General features: G+C 39.0%; 2 protein-coding genes across 2 annotated transcripts; both read right to left on the minus strand.

The window, feature by feature from the left end:
- Nucleotides 1-2,074: 2,074 nt before the first annotated feature.
- On the minus strand, nucleotides 2,075-15,270 carry hacl1 (2-hydroxyacyl-CoA lyase 1). The gene is made up of 17 exons (XM_026284340.1): nucleotides 15,140-15,270; nucleotides 14,173-14,277; nucleotides 14,040-14,080; nucleotides 13,881-13,961; nucleotides 13,722-13,794; nucleotides 13,439-13,516; nucleotides 12,612-12,706; nucleotides 12,350-12,462; nucleotides 12,134-12,269; nucleotides 11,944-12,049; nucleotides 11,755-11,838; nucleotides 10,169-10,264; nucleotides 9,866-10,020; nucleotides 5,059-5,217; nucleotides 4,831-4,938; nucleotides 3,990-4,176; nucleotides 2,075-2,198 (listed from the first exon to the last, which is right to left on the minus strand). The coding sequence occupies exons 1-17, from the start codon at nucleotides 15,188-15,190 to the stop codon at nucleotides 2,166-2,168; spliced, it is 1,701 nt and encodes a 566-aa protein (XP_026140125.1). The 5' UTR covers nucleotides 15,191-15,270; the 3' UTR covers nucleotides 2,075-2,165.
- A 1,428-nt stretch (nucleotides 15,271-16,698) lies between these two features.
- c16h2orf66 (chromosome 16 C2orf66 homolog) lies at nucleotides 16,699-17,824 on the minus strand. The gene is made up of 3 exons (XM_026285155.1): nucleotides 17,513-17,824; nucleotides 17,327-17,429; nucleotides 16,699-16,904 (listed from the first exon to the last, which is right to left on the minus strand). Exons 1-3 carry the CDS (start codon nucleotides 17,620-17,622, stop codon nucleotides 16,746-16,748), a joined length of 372 nt encoding a protein of 123 aa, XP_026140940.1. The 5' UTR covers nucleotides 17,623-17,824; the 3' UTR covers nucleotides 16,699-16,745.
- Between the last annotated feature and the right edge of the window lie 299 nt (nucleotides 17,825-18,123).

Raw genomic sequence — 18,123 nt, forward strand, 5'->3', positions numbered from 1 at the left:
AGAAAATTGCAGATAAAAAAAAAAAAAAAAAAGTCATTAAATATTAATCATATTTTTACATTCCTCAGCTGATTATAAGGGTTATTACAATATTGAAGTAAAGTACTTTATGTACTAAAATAACTTAAAAAGTAAATTGTATTAAAAATTAAAAAATTAATTTAATATTAAATGAAAACTATAATAGTATCTGAGTGATACATTAAATACATCTTTTTGTCATTAAAACTGCTTTTATTTTGCTAAGTGCTTTAAAGCTTATACGTACAGCCCATGTAAATTTTGAGAAATCTTATTTTGTAAAGAACCTGCTTGTGATTGTAAGCTTTTTGCAAATCAGCACAAATGTATTAGTAATCTCCGTTTATATAGTATGAGTCAGATTTGATGTGGGCACAACTACACACGGGTGTTTATTTATAAAAATTGGTGTGATAACTTGGTGACCATCTAAGATGTCCGAACCGGAGGACTTAAATCTGAGACGGCTGCCACTGGCATGTGATGTACACACATGCATAAAATGACAGAATTAGCCTGCGTGCTCTGTAGTGGAATATCACAGATGTTTTCCAGCCCCTCTCGTCTGTCTCACCCTCCCTCTCTGTGTCCTTTCTTTCAGGACTTATCGACCACCACTACTCACAATTTATTGGCGCCTTTACTTTCCCTCAGAATTAATGGACAGAGCAATTATGAAGAGGGCCATTTAAAAGCCTGATGGGAGATCATATAGAGTGCAGGACAAAGAAAACAGACAGGCAGCTCTTATGAATCGCATTTTAATTTTCCATCACTTCCCGACGAAACAAAATCCTTCAAAGAACATCAAACGACATTAATTGTGAAGTTGTTATTCATTTTTTTTTTTAAACACTATAATTCTTTATACAATAACAATGTGCAAGTATGGCCATTTTTAGTTTGTGCACAATAATCAAACAATTATAAGGCTTTTAAAGCATGGCTGCTTTTGTACAATCCTGCCATTCTCACCTTTTCAAATCTGGCTGTGAAAATGGTTCTTTTAATAAGTCTTTTATATGCTGGAAATGTGAAGACGAGAAGGAGAAGATGCTCTCCTGCTCTGTGATAAAGCAGCACAGTAATGATGCTTTATGAAAGAGCCGAAGATGAGGCCAGAAGACCTCAATTACCCAGAAACAAAGATGAGCTTAAACAGAAGCCCTCTAAAGCAGCACACACAACACTGACCTGAGATCAGGTTAAGGTAAAACAAATACCGTATTTTCTGGACTATAAGCCACACTTTTTTTTCATAGTTTGGCTGGTCCTGCGACTTATAGTCAGGTGCGACTTATTTATCAAAATTAATTTGACATGAATCAAGAGAAAACATTACCGTCTACAGCCTCGAGAGGGCGTTCTAATGCTGTTCAGTACTCCTGTAGGCTAGACTGAAGACATGGAGCGCCCTCTCGCGGCTGTAGATGGTAATGTTTTCTCTTGGTTCTTGGTTCTAAATAAATGCGACTTATAGTCCAGTGCGACTTATATATGTTTTTTTCCTCATCATGACGCATTTTTGGACTGATGCGACTTATACTCAGGTGCGACTTATACTCCGAAAAATACGGTAGGTAGAAGGAATAGGCAAAAAATGGCTAATTAAAATAATCAAATATGCAGTACATAGTCTAAACTGTCAGTGTCAAATGTCTTGGAATTTGTTATTAGACATTGTTAGGCATTTTCTCTATAAAAGGAATAGTGTTGCCTAAAAATCCTCATGTTGTTCCAAACCTGTATGACTTTAGAGGAAAAAAAAGAAATAAAAGAAAATGTAAAAAACGTGTTCCCAAGTATTCCTGGGGACCTTGTGAACTGTTGTTGTCTGTAAAGATGGGTGTGAAAATTCTAAACATTTTACTTTAGTGTTCCACAGAAAAAGTGAAGTCATAATGGTTTGAAATGACGAGGTAAATGATCCCAGATCTTTTATTTTTAAGTGAAGCTTCCCTTTAGGTACTTAGGGAAAGAACGGGAATCTATAGAAATTAATTTCAATCAGTAGTGATTGAGATCATGTTAAATGATACAGCTTTTCTTTTCTTAGGAAATGGTGTCACCTGCAGTTAAATTAACCAAATGCAGTGAAAGAAGATGCAGACATGATCCGATCTCATTCGATATCTCTCTCAGCTCTACAGATTGGAACGTGTCAGCCAGGGAAACTCCTAGGAGATAAACACAAAGTCTCACATTATGATATGAACGTTAAAGACAACAAAAGTTCTGTTTACACATGAATAACCTCCATTGAAGTCGAATCCTGTTTATCTCGAAATGCTTTTGTAACACTAGAAAGTTTCCATTCATCGTTGGGGAAGCCCTTTGAGTGTCAGTGTGACATGCTCGGAGAGTTTCAGTGTCCCAGGCCGCTATGACACTCAATCCTTCAATATGTCTGCATGCGGTTGCCAGGATACACCCAGCACAACAAAGAGGGTCACAACTTTCAATAATGGGGGTCTCATGGCTTTCAAGAATAGAAAGGTCAGTTATTTTTAATGTGTGTGTATGTGAGGGGGGAGAGGGATATAAAAAAGGTTTGAGTGTTGAAATGAACGGTTACACAGGCCTTGTGATGTTCTGAACTCTAAACAGTCAAACATGTCAGAGGTTCAACACCACACCGCGCTTTTTCCAATAACTTAAAATGTAGGTGTTTTGTTTCCACTCTGAGCCCCATATTCTCCTATATGCGTAATACTATATGATCCATAAACACATGATTTATCAAATATGATACTGAACAAGAAACACATGGAAACTTCTTTTCTTTAGATAGTTTTTTTTAAATATTTTGTTTAGGTTTAATAAACAAATATAAAATGTATCTATTATTGTGTATGACAGGCTTTATAACAGGGTATATTCAGTGGCCCAAACGGAACAAAAATATACATTTTGGAGCAGTTGCTGCTAATGAAATTGCCCAAAAATAAGTTGAAATTCTGATAGCTTGTAAAACATTGGGATCATTATAAAAGTACAACTGACTACTTATATAAAATAGTTCTAATATAAGTTTACTTTTCACTTTATATTTCCCAATAATTTGTTGTAGTGAGAAGATATTTAAATGCTTAGTTTTATGATTAAAGGTCTGTGGTTTTAATTGTGGGGGCAAAATGATAACACCTAAGTATAGTATATTTGTTAATAGCAAGAACTGGACCTTAAAATAAAGTTTGACTGGTAAAACATATAATGATGACAAAGAGATGTACAAATAAACATAAGACCTTCATTCTTCTTCGACTATCCCTTTAAAAGCCTGATGTTTAAAAGCCTCAAGTTCCTTGATTCAGCCAAGCAAGTGTTAAGTTTTCATCTTTAAATATTATCACAATAAACTATAAAAGTGAGAAAAGAGAATATACGATTAAGCAGTGTTTTTTTTTTTTTATCTAAATTGTTAATGATATTCCACCTGATTGAACTATAATGTAAGGCTGTGTGCATGTGTGTGTGTGTGTGTGTGTGTATGCGTTTTTGTGACATTAGGACACAGATTTGTATAATGACAAGGGTATAACATAGGTATTACAAAGAGAAGGTGACTTTTCAGGACATTACCACATGTCTCCACTTTGGAATGGAATGTTCCCACTTTTCACAAAAACAAACCTGTGTGTGTGTGTGTGTGTGTGCTCTTGTTTTTGTGACATATCAGGACACAAGTCTGTATAATGACATGGGTATGACACAGGTATTACAAGGAGAGGGTGACTTATGAGGACATAACCCATGTCCCCATTTTTCAAAACGCTTATAAATCATACAGAATGAGTTTTTTTGAGAAAGTAAAAATGCACAAAGTTTCCTGTGAGGGTTAGGGGTAGGGTTGGTGTAAGGCGATAGAATATACAGTTTGTACAAAAACGATTACGCCTATGGGATGTCCACACTTTTCACAAAAACAAAAGTGTGTGTGTGTGTGTGTGTGTGTGTGTGTGAAATACCTGTTGTTTGCGGTCTGAGGCTGGGTCTATAAGTACGTTGAGGAGGCTGGGCATTTGTGTGTTGTTCAGACTCTCCTGTAGTGCACTGCGGAGTTCCTCCACTGTTCGGACCAGATACCCACGTCCCCCAAACGCACTCATCACCTGCTCGTACCGTGCCTCTGGTAGCAGCGTAACCGGAGGAGCACTAAGACACACACAAAGGCAAGTCTTATGTAAGATTTGATACTTATTGGGTTTAATAGATATTAACTTTACTGACAGCACTTAAGTCTCATTGCATTTGCAGTTAAACCCAATCTTTCAACATGGAGCAATTTGTTGTATTATCTTCATTCCATCTTAGTCCAAGATCAATCGTAGATACGTAGCGTCACACACACACAATTATAAAATAAAATCTAAAATTATAAAATAATATTAATCCAAGTATTAAGTGCTAAACTTGGATGAATCTGTATAGCATGTTTCAACATGCTGGTAGATAACGAACAATACCATCTACTGTCAAAAAGGAGAAGTACATCACGTCTGACCAGAAGCGTAAATAAAACATCTCGGAAATGAAAAATTAACTAGAAGAGAGATTAAAAGCAGAAGAAGGGAAATTCCAGTAGCACTTTATTTTACAGTCCAGTTACACATGTACATAGTATGTAACAATAACTAGGTAATAACCTTGAACCTACCCCTAACCCTACCCTATGAAGTTACTTTATATTACCAGAACTTCCTTAGGTAGGTGCACTGTAAGTTCACATAGACCCTCATTTAAGTATTTTTGGCCCTAGCATTAAAATGTTTGGACACCCAGACCTTTCCTTCAATGCTCTAGACTCACATGGTGGTCATGTCTCCCATCTTTTCCATCTCTTTCCATGTATTTAGATCCACTCCACTGTAGATGCCATTGTTGTTGATTACTATGATGATGATTGGCAGTTTATACCTATTCAGAATTAGGAAAAACAATAAGTGCAGAGTGTTTAGAGTAATCAGAACCATTTTATTATGCTGCACACTGTATAAATGCCCTATAGTTGTAGCTGTAGGTGGATGTTTCATTCACCTGCACATGGTCTCCACCTCCATTCCAGAGAAACCGAAGGCACTGTCTCCCTCTACACACACCACTCTCTGAGCGCTCTTCTGCGTCTGCTCCAAAACTGCTGCTGCAATGGCAAATCCTGGACCCACTCCCATAGTGCCAAAAGTACCAGCATCTAACCTGTATAGGACATTCAGGTTACTGCTCTGGATATCACAAAGTTAGAACTCCACTTTAACAGATTTTTCTATTTTTATTATCTGAACTATGGTAAATATACTTACCAGAAAAAGAGTCTTAGAGAAAACAATATGTTTTATGGCTAAAATGAAATGTTAGTTCTCTTTTGCTTTTCCTGTGATCCAATCATAAACATTGATTGCTCATTATCTAAACAGATGTTTGTGATCTAAAGAGCAAAAGATGTTGTTGTTTTTTTTGGATCAAAACATAAAATTAGTTTTCTCATGATCTAAGCACGCAATCTAGACATAACAAAAGTAGTTTTTTTTGTGATCAAAACATAACATTGGGTTCTAAACCTAACATTTTTTGTCTAGACATAATAAAAGTTGTTGTTGTTTTTTTTGGGGGGGGGGGGGGGGATCAAAACATAGCAGTGTTTTTCTTGGGTTCTAAACCTAACATTTTTTAAACCTAAAGTTGTTTTCTCATGATCTGCACAATGAAAGTAGCTTTCTTGTGTAGTACATACAACAAAAGCTGTTTTCTCTTACTATAAACATAATATTTCCTATTAACCACAACATAAATAATAGTTCCCTGTCAAGGGAACTTCGAACTGCGTCCTCTGAAGGGACACTATGGGGAACACCTCGTCGTGACCCGTGTCTGAAGCATACTTTGAAAAACGCCAATGTGTTGGCCGGCGACAGCCTCTGACGTCGCTACCGGCGTGACTATAAATACGCACCCGTAGGACCCGTCACTTATCTTCTTCGTCTTCATTGACTGTTTTGTTTGAAGCGTGCATCTGAGAAACGACCAGAATGGTAAGAGCGATCTATTATCGTAATCATGGCATCCACTAGCAAGGCGTTTAAACAGTGTGTGCATCCATGTCAGCGTTATTTGACACCTGATGACACACACAGTGTTTGCGTCTCTTGCTTGGGCGAAGAGCACGCGCGCGATGTCCTTGAGGGGGCAATCTGCGCGCACTGCGAGCGTTTTTCTGCGGAAAAGCTCCGCTCTCGTTTGTCATCTGGATCTCGCAGCTCAGGACCCGCCGTTGCCGAGGCACGGAGGAGAATGAGCTCGTGGGGATCACAGGTGGATCTCGCTGAGGAGTTTAGAGAGGGACTTTTCCTCTCACACTCTCCGGCGGCAAACGAGAGTGAACTTCGAGAGGAAGATGCGTTGTCATTAACCCTTTCTGACACTGAAGTTATTGCTCTGCTGGGTTCTACCCAGAAAGAGCAGGAGATATTTGAGAGTGGCGAAGAAGCTGAGGCTGAGCCACTCATTTCTCCTGCTCTGCGTATGGGGAGCTGTTAGAGGTTATGGATCGCGCCGCGGCAAAATAAAAATAAATAAATAAATAAATAAATAAACATTTAAATAAAATAAAAATGAAAATAAATAAACTTGCCATGGAAGCGTGCCAGAAAGGTAACGTCGCGAGGTAGCCTCGATGAGTGTTATTTTTCTGACCATAGCCCGCCAGCCCAGGTGAGCCTCCCATTCTTGCCTGACTTACATGCAGAAGTCGAAAAGGAATGGAAGAGGCCGTTTTTCTCTCGCATCCATCGGTTTCAGCATACGAGTTATGCTGATATCGATGGCATGCACGAGAACGGCTATGAGAGGATGCCCCCTGTAGAAGAGATGCTGGCTTGCTATCTCTCACTGGGGGAACATTTTGGATGTTTTTAAATTCTGTTTAATTTCTCCCCTGCCTAATTCCCCTGTAGCCACCAGCGCTCCACCTGATCTATCCTGGACCTGTTATGTTTTTGGTTGGTCCTTTTTTCATAGTGCCCACCTTACTGACGGTCCGGACCAAAAGGGGGCGCCCCGTACAGCGGGACTCCAGTACAGGAGGGTGGGTGAGTATGTAACCCTTTCTGCTTATGGGTGTTATGTTGCTGGTGGTTATGTCTACTAACAGACTCTGTGAGTTTCCTTTACAGTGCTCAGTTCCAGCCTTGTGCTCTGGCCACGATCACAGGCTTTCGGCAGGCGGCCGTACCGCGTGGGTTCGCCCCCCCAGGGTGCGACACCCACCGCGGAGCGAGTTCCACGTGCGGGAAGCAAGCGCTCTGCCCGTTGCTCGTCCCACACCCCTCCCGAGGAGCCTGGCTGATCGTCAGAACTGGCACAGCACTGCAGGGAGTTTCATGGATATCCGGCCAGGTCACCCTGAGGGGCCGCCTGGCCGCTTGGCGCATCCGGGGAGGTGGTAGTTACGGAGTCCTTCTGTATGTACTGCCTCAGGTGATGCTCCCCTCGCTTGAGGGTTGGAGCTCGCCTCTCCCGTGCGATCCAGCGCCTCTGCGACGCTTAGGAGCCTTTCTGTACACACGCTAAGCCTGTGTACTGTCTCAAAACCACATGGTGGTCAGTGTGCACGTGAACACTTTGCGCACTGTCTCAATTCCACGTAAGTGGTAAGTGTGCACGCAAGGCTCTGCGCACTTTCTAAAATCCTGTACGGTAAGGGTTACGCGCTCCGCTTCGTTCCCTTTCTTAAGATGATTAGCCCCGAGGTTTCTTGGGCTTCATTCAACCAGTGTGTATTTGTTATACACCCAAGCATCGCTTCCCTCAACATGAGGGGCTGTGTGGACTCCCGCATTTTGTGGTTTTTTCAGATAGTAGGCTTCACCAGGTCTCTCTGAAAGCGAGCTCCCACATACTGTGGTTGTCAGGTAGTAGGCCTCACCAGGCCTCCCTGGAGATTTAGCTCCCACATGCTGTGCGTTCCCACTAAAAAACAAGCTCCCATGGTTTGTGGTTGTCAGGTAGTAGGCCTCACCAGGCCTCCCTGGAGTCGAGTTCCATATTACCTTCCACTGAGGTGGTTATCTGGTAACAGGTAGTAGGCCTCTCTAGGCCTCTCTGTAGGTGAACTCCCACATATTGTGGTTATCAGATAGTAGGCTTCACAGGTCTCTCTGAAGGTGAGCTCCCACATACAGTGGTTGTCAGGTACTTTTCTGTACACACGCTAAGCCTGTGTACTTTCTCAAAACCACATGGTGGTCAGTGTGCACGTGAACACTTTGCGCACTGTCTCAAATCCACGTAAGTGGTAAGTGTGCACGCAAGGCTCTGCGCACTTTCTAAAATCCTGTACGGTAAGGGTTACGCGCTCCGCTTCGTTCCCTTTCTTAAGATGATTAGCCCCGGGGTTCCTTGGGCTTCATCCAACCAGTGTGTATTTGTTATGCACCTCAAGCACCGCTCCTCAACATGGGGGGCTGTGTGGGCAATTCTCACGGTAGTTTAGCAGCGCTCCCCTTTTCTAAAAGGGTCGCCTATGAGCATGCTGCTCAGAGCTCGAAGTCCTCCTCTCATGGGAGACTGAATTCCCGGTTTTTTCATCAGAGCGCTCCAGTACTACATACTGTTTTGAGACGCACTGTGAGAGCAGACATCCTGCTGAGGCAGGGGCTGAGGCTCGGGGAATGGCGCCTTCGCACCAAGGTGTTGAAGTAGAGTTAGAGAGGTTGGCCAGTCCTGGGTGGATCGGTTTTGCGGCTCAAGAGAGCGTCGCACTATCCCCTCTGGCTTCCTCTGACTCATCCAGCTCCATTGGGGCTGGACGCCATGGTACAGGCGTGGCCGAGGCTTCATCTGTATGTTCCGTCCTCCAATTGCTCTGCTCCCGGGCCATTCCATCTACGAGCTGCTCTATCAGAGTGCCACGAGAGCCCCTCCTTTGTGACAGGCAAGACTTGGTAATAAACAGTGCTAAGTTCTTAGCCGTATCCCTTTAAAGGAATCTTTTGTGATTCCAAGCCTTCAGCTCTACCCCGGGCCGAGGCCCTTCAGGTAAGTTGGGTATGTAGCTTAGGCCTTTGGCCATAAGGGATAATGTCATGGACAGCCGTCGAACCGTCGCAGGGGCGACTCCCGGTGAAATGGTAGAGTTGGTACTTAGTGTTTGCCATGATTCTGGCCTGCACTCCCCTCAGCATGGCGGCGTGGGTATACTGTTCCCCATAGTGTCCCTTCAGAGGACGCAGTTCGAAGTTCCCTTGACAGGGAACGTCTCAGGTTACGAATGTAACCATGGTTCCCTGAGAGGGAACGAGACACTGCGTCCTCTAGCTCCCTGCCATGCTTCGGACGCAAGCTTCACGAAGAAGATAAGTGACGGGTCCTACGGGCGCGTATTTATAGTCACGCTGGTAGCGACGTCAGAGGCTGTCGCCGGCCAACACATTGGCGTTTTTCAAAGTATGCTTCAGACACGGGTCACGACGAGGTGTTCCCCATAGTGTCCCTTCAGAGGACGCAGTGTCTCGTTCCCTCTCAGGGAACCATGGTTACATTCGTAACCTGAGACGTTTTCTCTTTCTCATAACTTACTCTCAGCAAAAAAACTGTCGCTCTTCATTTCACTCATAAGCCATAATTTCCGTATTTGAAATACCATATCAGAGTGGCCTTCATTTTTTTGCCATTGTCATATCAATCAGCAAACATCATTTTTCTTTATGTTGTCTGTTTATTTTTCTTTATTAATGTTTCTTTTGGAACTAATTCTTTGATTATAGAGATAAAAACTGTAGTCGTTCAAATACAGAGAGCTTCATCTCTCGTCCAGCTGTGAAAAGTGGGGGAGGAAAATATCTCTCACCTGTGTCGTGGGAGGTAATTGAGCAGCATGGTGCGGCCGATGTCCATAGTATTCGCTCCCTCGCTAACTATGATGCAGTCTTTGGGCAGGAGCTCAGAAATGTGGTGGAAAGCAGTGTAGTAGTTCATGGGCAGAGTGGACTGGAGAGCAAGACTCTAGGAAACAATATTAATGGTTCACTTTATACCATAAAAGTTAAACACACAGTTAACATGTTAACATGAAGACAACCAATGCTATTTCATTACATCAAGTTCAATTACATCAAGTAGTTCATTACTTGCTAACGACACTCAAGCTCACCTTTGATATCTGAGCATTGGAAGTCATTTTCTCTTTCAGTGTCAACCACCATTGTGAATCAGAAGGAAATCTCCAGGATCTTACAGTTTCCAACAGCTTCAAACAGTGTAGAAAAAGAGATATAAGGGGTCATTTAACGTAAAACACGATTTTCCATAACTTTTACACTATTTATTGATATTAAACTGTAGAAATCAGCACATTAAAGGGATAGTTAACTCAAGGATGAAAATTCTATCACCCCTACTTTGTTTCAAAACTTTATTATACTCTTTTTAGTTGTTGAACACAAATGAAGATATTTTGAAGAATGCAGTTGACGGTAGCCATTGATTTCTGTAGTAGGGATGTAACTATGAGCTGAACGCATGCAGCTTACACTCTTCTGTGTCAGCCGCGCCACAAGGATGCGCTCTTTTCTTTTAAATCAAAGTGTAAATACATGTAGAAAACGTATCCTTGTGGCACGGCTGACACAGAAGAGCATAAGTTGCCTGCGTTCAGCTCATATTCTCCAAAATAGCACTACACTGATGTGGAGAGACACAGAGGAGACATGTTCTTGATTAAAATTGTTATTTTAGTTTTATTAGCATAAAATAGTATTCTCGTCGCTTCATAATGTAACGGTTGAATCACTGATGGCAGATGGACTATTTTGACGATGCTTTTCATACTTTTCTGGCCCGTAACATTGTAATTTACATGGCAGTCAATGGGACAGTCACAAGCCTCCTGGTTTTCATCCAAAATATCTTAAATTGTGTTCCGAAGTTGAACAAAGCTTTTATGGGTTTGGAACTACATGGGGATTAATTACAAAATTTTCATTTTGGGGTGAAGTACCCCTTTAAGATGGTATTTTATTTTCATCTCGCCTCCGTATAATGCAGAAAAATAAAATAGTGTTCATAAGTGCAGCTCTGCTTTGTTTACAGCAGCAACCAAAGGAAACGTTCTATTGCTGCTCTTCCATAAGCCCCCCCCCCCCCCCCCCCATGCTGTCAGAGAGTGGATTTCATTTTGTAAAACAAAAACAAAAAAAAAAAACATTGCACAAATAATGTATTGTGAAATCAGTATCATGAATCATATCGCATGGTGAGTTGAATGAATTGTTACATTCCTATTCCATACATAGTATAAAAAAAAATACTATGAAGGTCAAAGAATAACATCAAGTGTCCAGTTACCAAAATATCTTTGTTTGTATTCAGAAGAAGAAAGAAATTCATGCAGGTTTAGAACAATCGGAGTGCGAGTAAATGATGACAGAATTTTCATTTTTGGGTGAACTACCCCTTTAACATACGACCGAACAGTTATACCGATTAACACCCAGATTCAGTATTCTCTAATATGGTCAGAGGTAAAGAAGTTAGCCAAACAAAACAAGTCACTAACATAGAAAAGACTTAAAGGTAAGGGAATAAATGCTACAAAACATACTGGATTTCAATAGGACATCAGGAGTCTCTCACAGACCCCATAGAACATACAGAATGTAATGATGCAGATGCAGAAAAAGTATAAAACTAAAAACATTACATTTTATGCAAGACGACTCAGGGTATACTGTAGTTTACCTGTCTGACCACAGCTCTTATGTCTCCAAGTAGAGCAGATGCGGCTCTCACATTATTACTCAACTCTTCAGCACACAGATCCACCTGAACAAATTCATTCAAGAGTCCACATTGAGGATGAACTGAAGTTCATTTATGGCATGTATTATAGCAAAGATACACATACTGAGTGTCCAGGATGTAACTAACCTGAATGATCTTCACATGGGGACTGAACCTGGGTGGAAAGCCAAAGTGCAGGATCCAGTTAAGTCTGGCACCCAGCAACACTATAACATCAGCCTGCAATAAAGCTCTAGAAAAGAAAAAAAGATGGGCATCACGCCAGTCCATCAGAAGGAGATTGTTTTGGAAAGATCGTTTTGATACATATGCACACCTGGACCGGGCCGCAGCAACACAGTTAGGGTGGTCATCTGACAGTACTCCTTTCCCCATAGGTGTGGGAAGGAAAGGTATCCCAGTCCCCTCCACCAGCTCCCTGACCTCCTTCTCTGCTCTGGCATACGCCGCACCTGCAGCAGATCACAGTTCAACATTGCTTTGATCAGTTTCAGCTCACTCGCTCTCAGTCATTCAGTTCTATTCTGTTCACCTTTGCCGATGATGATCAGAGGCCTCTGAGCCGCTCTGAGCAGCCTGACAGCCTGTGTGATCTCCCTGCTGTCAGCCTGACTCACGGGAGGAGCAGGACAGCAGGAAACAAACCTAGAAGACAATGAAGACACATGCAATGCCATTTTGCACATTTCAGTATGCAAAAGAAAACAATGATCAGTAAGTGATCACATCATTAAAAAATTGGTTAGGAAGCTCTCCATTACTGTGATTAGTGTTTAACTGAACATAAAGCTCACCTGACATTGGCCCGGTCTATTTTGGCGTTCACCATGTCTCCAGCTATGTCTATGTAGGTCGCTCCTGGACGGCCATAAATGCTGCTCCTTACACCCTAACAAAAACACAAACATCCCAACTAAAATATAAGGGGGGGAAATCTTATTTAAAGAATTAACAAAAACTTTAATAGTATCTTAATGATACAGAAATTTGAAAAAAATAAGACAAGATTTATCAAAACGAATCAGTGTTATTTCTGTATTATTTATTTACCTTATTATTATTATTATTATTATTATATTTTGAATTAGTTTCTATTTTTACATTTTCAGTTTTAATTTAAATTATAGTTCAAGTTTAATATTTTTTATTCATTTCTATTTAATCTTATTACTATATGTATAAAATCTCTATTTAGAATTCATTTATTTTATTTTAATGTTTTACTTTTTTTTATTTTCATTTAAGCTTTTCATCTAATACTTATATATTTTACTTAACTTATTTTACTTAATATTTATACTTTATTTTATTTCAGCTTTATTTCAATACTGAATATATTTTTTCAGTTAACAAAAACATAAGTGAGAAAAAATATTTTGACTTTGAACATAACTAAAATATCACAGAGCTCGGCTTTCCTTAACCTGACAGTATGGCCTAAATTTGTACATCTCTTTAAACAAGACCAATCCTCTATATTTCTTCCTGTAAGAGAAAATAATTAATTTTACATTTCTAAAAATGCTAAAAATAAAAATTGTAAATAAAGTTTGGCTTTTTTTTGTCAACTGGCAAACATGGCCTATGAACCACAAAACCTCAATTTTGATTAAATATTTACTTTTTCGACTACAGCTGGTATCATCTCAAGGCTGCTCGGTCGAGCAGAAAACTTGCTATACAGACGACAAGCTTCAACCTGGTGAGGAACAAGATGAACAAGATGAAATACATACAGATTAATGTTGGTGTTTCCTTTCCTTTAATTACTGAAAATAAAATTTTGACTCTGTATTTTGAATCAGAACATTTTTTTATTTGTTTCTTAAGGGATCAATTTCAAATCAATACTGCAATAACAAACTGTTTTTATATCAAAGCCAAATATTTCCTATCAACCCTACCTGAGGAAACTCCTGAAACGCTCCTGTGGTTTCTTGGTTCCTATCAGATGAGCCGCCAATAACAATGACAGGCCTATGAATTCAAACAAGAGAAGAAAAGTACAAAAACTGCCCATCAGTTCGCTTTAATCTGAAGTGAATTCAGCAGTGTAGAGCTACCAGCAGTTCATGTTAGCGTTGGCCATTCCTCCAAGAGCATGAATCAGCCCAGGTCCAGACACAACCAGGCACACAGCTGGCCTGGAAAATTAAATGTAACTTAATCACAAAAAGAGCACAAAAAAAGAAATACTGAGAAACAAATTGACAAATTCATACCATCCTGTCAAATACCCAACAGCAGATGCAGCATAGCAGGCCTGTTAGGAGAAAGAAAACACACCCAGACAGTCTTCAGTGTAATGAAACAGGAATACATTTTAAATAAAAGTGAAAGTTGAGACTGTCTTACTGCTTGTTCATTGCGCATGCCGACATACTTGATGCCTGCTGCTTGGGCGGCCATGGCCACTTCGATGATAGGCACGCCAACAATGCCAAACATGTACTCCACATTCTGCACATGGAGTTGAATAGAAGTAAAGACATACCTAATAGACATACTAATATCTTGAATATTCATTTATTAAAAGCTGTTTATGAAAAAAGAAGCAGTACATACATAGGCCTGAGGTTTTCAAACTGGGGTCTGAGAACCCCCAGAAAAAAGACAAATAAAATGTAAGAAAAAGTTGATTTGATGATTATATATATATATATATATATATATATATATATATATATATATATATATATATATATATATATTTATTTATTTATATATATATATCGCTTTAATTTAATTGACTAAACATAAATAAAGTTTTATTTCAATAATAACACATCTAACAGTACAATAATATAGTAATAAAAACGTAATTATGTAAAAGAAAATAAATATTTTTAAAATAATGCTTTACATATTCATTCGTCACAGTATTAATTAATTTTTCAATCTTTCACATAAAATGAACAATGACAATGTTCTAAAGTGATTATATATATATATATATAAATCACATCAGAAAAAAAGGAAAATTGCACACATATTTATATGATTATTAATTTATGGTTTGCATGTTTTTTTTTTGTTTTTTTTGTCCGTTCTAGTGCGCATGCGCAGCACCTTTGACACATTGTCCAAGTTCAATAGTACAGCGGGCGATGTTGCAAAGAATGCAATAATAAGACTGTATATACGCGTTTATTCTTGACTAATTGGCTAACGGTAATTGTTAAAGGACAAGTGTTTTTGATAAAAACTCCCTTTGCACGACTATTTCAAAATATGCAGGAGAAACTTTGAGAACCGAGCAAAAGAAGCAAGTCAGACCAATAGTCTCACAACACAACACAACACAACACAACACAACACAGACCTGAGATTTGAGCGCCTCAGCGATCAGCTGAGCTCCAGTCACTTCATCCATAATCACGTTCACAACAAATTCATATCTCTCAGACACACATATCAAACTCTTCTGGTGCTCCTGCTGCTCTTCTTCTGGGGTTTGCGTGTAGTTCAAATGAAATGAAAGCTCATGCCTCCACCTTCTGGATACTTGATGTGCTGCAGAGTGTCACTATCATGCAGTTTCATTTTGTCGCACTCCCATGATACAGGTTCATTCATTCATTCATTCATTCATGTATATATGTGATTTTATTTATTTAACGAGTAGCTGCAGATTCACACTTATTGCAGAGAGAGGATATAGCAGGATAGAAAGCATTAAATTGAACCCTTGAGTAATGCAATCTATGCAAAACCTTGTACAGAATAAATTGATGCATGGCATTAATAGAACAGGTGTATATATATATATATATATATATATATATATATATATATATATTATTTTTTTATTTTTTTGGACATTTTGCAGTCTTCCATAGAGACATGAATATCCAGTTCCTTTTCCCAATCGTTTTTCAGATTATTAGTATAGATGTCTAACTGACTAGTGGAAAAATAGACACATTTTGTGACTAACTTTGCTTGGGAACGCAAGTAAGTAGTTTATGTAATTCAATATCAGCTGAAAGGGTTTCAGAGTTTGGGATAGTGGAACGATCATTTCTAACTTGCAGGTATCTAAAGAAGTGTAAAGTAGCCAGGACATAGTTCTCTTTTAGTTAGTTGAGAAAATGTAGCAAAATTGTTGCCTAGGTATGTATAAATCTCTCAAGGTGAGGATTCCTTTTCTTGCCCAATCTATGAACACTGGGTCTAATAGTGAGGGCTTAAAGCCAAGGTTACAGACAGGAGCTAACAAGGAGGAACTGGGGAGTTTGAATGTCTTACTGATCTGACGCCACATCCTGAGGGAGTTATTGATCATAAAGTGAGATCTGACTGGAGCAGCAAATAGCAAAGAGGAGAGAGAGTTTGAAGCACTCCGCTCAATCATAAACCATGAAGGGACATCAGCTGAAAGACTATGAGGGCATGGGTCCTGCCAAAGAGTTAAGGCTCTACAACTGGCAGCCCAATAATAGTGTTGAAAATTTGGCAAACCTATTTTAAAAGTAGCATAAAATTTGAGTCAATATTGTTAATCGCTGCAATTTACTGAATAACCTGAGAGTTTACCGAATGTTTCCAATAAATTTAGCAAGGGTCGTAGACTGTTCTGGGTTGCGAAGATATAAAATAAACAACTGTTCATCTCATTTTCCATTCTTATTTATTTAGTAAACAAATAAAGAACTACAAGGATTTCAACTAGAGGAATTATACTTCTGAAATAACAATACATGTCTTATTACATACGTATAAACACAGTATCTATGACATGTTAAGCTTTTATCAACTAGTTTTTAACTTTGTAAAACATTATATAGCATATTAGAAGATAAATATATAGAGTGTTTCAATTGTACTAAACTACACATCATTACAATGCCTTGAACAGTTCTCAACCTATTAGATCTAACACCCAATTTAAATGTTAAACATCGTCAAACTAAAAATGAGATCTTCAACTAAACATCATAAATGTCATTGTGGAGAAAGAGGTCATACTTGTCATAACCAGTGTTTTCTACATTGCTGTTTTTGTTCTCCTTCACATTCGTTTTCCTGTTCATCGCTCGAGCTTCGCTCTCTCTGCCTTCAAGATAGGACTGCAGGATCCGGAAAAACTGAATGAATGACAACGTGAATTTAAAATGCAGTGTGTTATTTAAATATTTGCATTGTAAGAACAAAATAATAAATGAAGCTTACAAATACACAGTGTGTGACTAAATAATACACATTAGTCCATAAATACAAATTTTAGATAATGGCTCAGTGTAGGAGGAAAAAAAAAACTCTTAAAAATAAATATTTTAATTGAGATCTACAGATGCAAAAATCAACACATCAAGAAATAGTATTCTGCATGTTTTCTATCCAAAAGTCTGAAACAACACATTAAGATAAAGTAAAAAAAAAAAAAATAGCCAAAAATCTCAAAAATAGCCAGAAGAGGTAAAAAAAAAAAAATAAAAAAAATAAATAAAAACTATTATAAATCAAATGTATCTCTTTTTTACTAAGGATCAATTGCTGTCTGACTCACCAGGGTCCTGCTCTGTGGGTTACTCAAAGACTTCCACTCTTCATTTGAGAGGTCCGACTCAACCGAGACCATCAGCAGTGTCATCAGAGCCAATACTGTCAACCTGGATGCCAAACACAAACACAGAGACATCACAGAGTCTTCCTCAGACCACAACAATATCTTCATCTGAGCCAAAGAACTCACATGTTTGCAGTGGCTGTGATTGCCAGGTCAGTTTGCAGTTGGGTTGCCTCGGTTTCCCAAAAGCTTTCTGCCCCTGCTTTTATACACAGCATAAGAGGCACGCCACACATGAACAATTTGCACCTTCAGGCAAATTGGCATTTACTTTTTTCTCAAAGAAAATCTGGACAGGCAACGAGTGCCATAATTGATATAATTAACCTTACTGCGTCATCATGGCTCCCTTAGAAACATATAACTCAGAATAGCCTTTCATAATGACGGTGGTATTTATGGCTTAACCTTTAGAGGGGAATGATGAATGTAAAAGACTACCGGACATATTAGTGAAATACATATAGGAAATATTTTAATGAATATGAATATAAGGACGAATGTTGACAATCAATTATTATTTTGCACTAACAACCAGGAGTGTGAAAGCTCAAAGGGAGACTTTTTTTTTATTGCATATCCCACAGAATGATTAAAATAAAAAAAATAAAAAAACGCATGAGCACTACTGCTTCTGAACTTAGTTCTGAGACATTTTATACTTTTTTTTATTATTCTGCTGCCGTTTCCTATTGCTAAATAAAAGACTGGTGTGTTCTCTTGTGGGTCTTTATATT

This window comes from Carassius auratus, chromosome 16, assembly GCF_003368295.1.
Source record: "Carassius auratus strain Wakin chromosome 16, ASM336829v1, whole genome shotgun sequence".
NCBI lineage: Eukaryota > Metazoa > Chordata > Actinopteri > Cypriniformes > Cyprinidae > Carassius > Carassius auratus.

Bases quoted from the DNA above. Each gene is read 5' to 3' on its own strand.
- c16h2orf66 (XM_026285155.1), bottom strand. From the start codon at position 17,622: ATGTGTGGCGTGCCTCTTATGCTGTGTATAAAAGCAGGGGCAGAAAGC. The intron at 17,430-17,512 runs GTGAGTTCTTTG...TTTGGCATCCAG, and splicing joins ATCACAGCCACTGCAAACAT to GTTGACAGTATTGGCTCTGA. The intron at 16,905-17,326 runs GTGAGTCAGACA...TCATTCATTCAG, and splicing joins ACCCACAGAGCAGGACCCTG to TTTTTCCGGATCCTGCAGTC.
- hacl1 (XM_026284340.1), bottom strand. From the start codon at position 15,190: ATGGATGAAGTGACTGGAGCTCAGCTGATCGCTGAGGCGCTCAAATCT. The intron at 12,707-13,438 runs GTAAATATTTAA...TGTTTTTGTTAG, and splicing joins TACCAGCTGTAGTCGAAAAA to GGTGTAAGGAGCAGCATTTA. The intron at 10,265-11,754 runs GTAAACTACAGT...CACTGTTTGAAG, and splicing joins TAAGAGCTGTGGTCAGACAG to CTGTTGGAAACTGTAAGATC.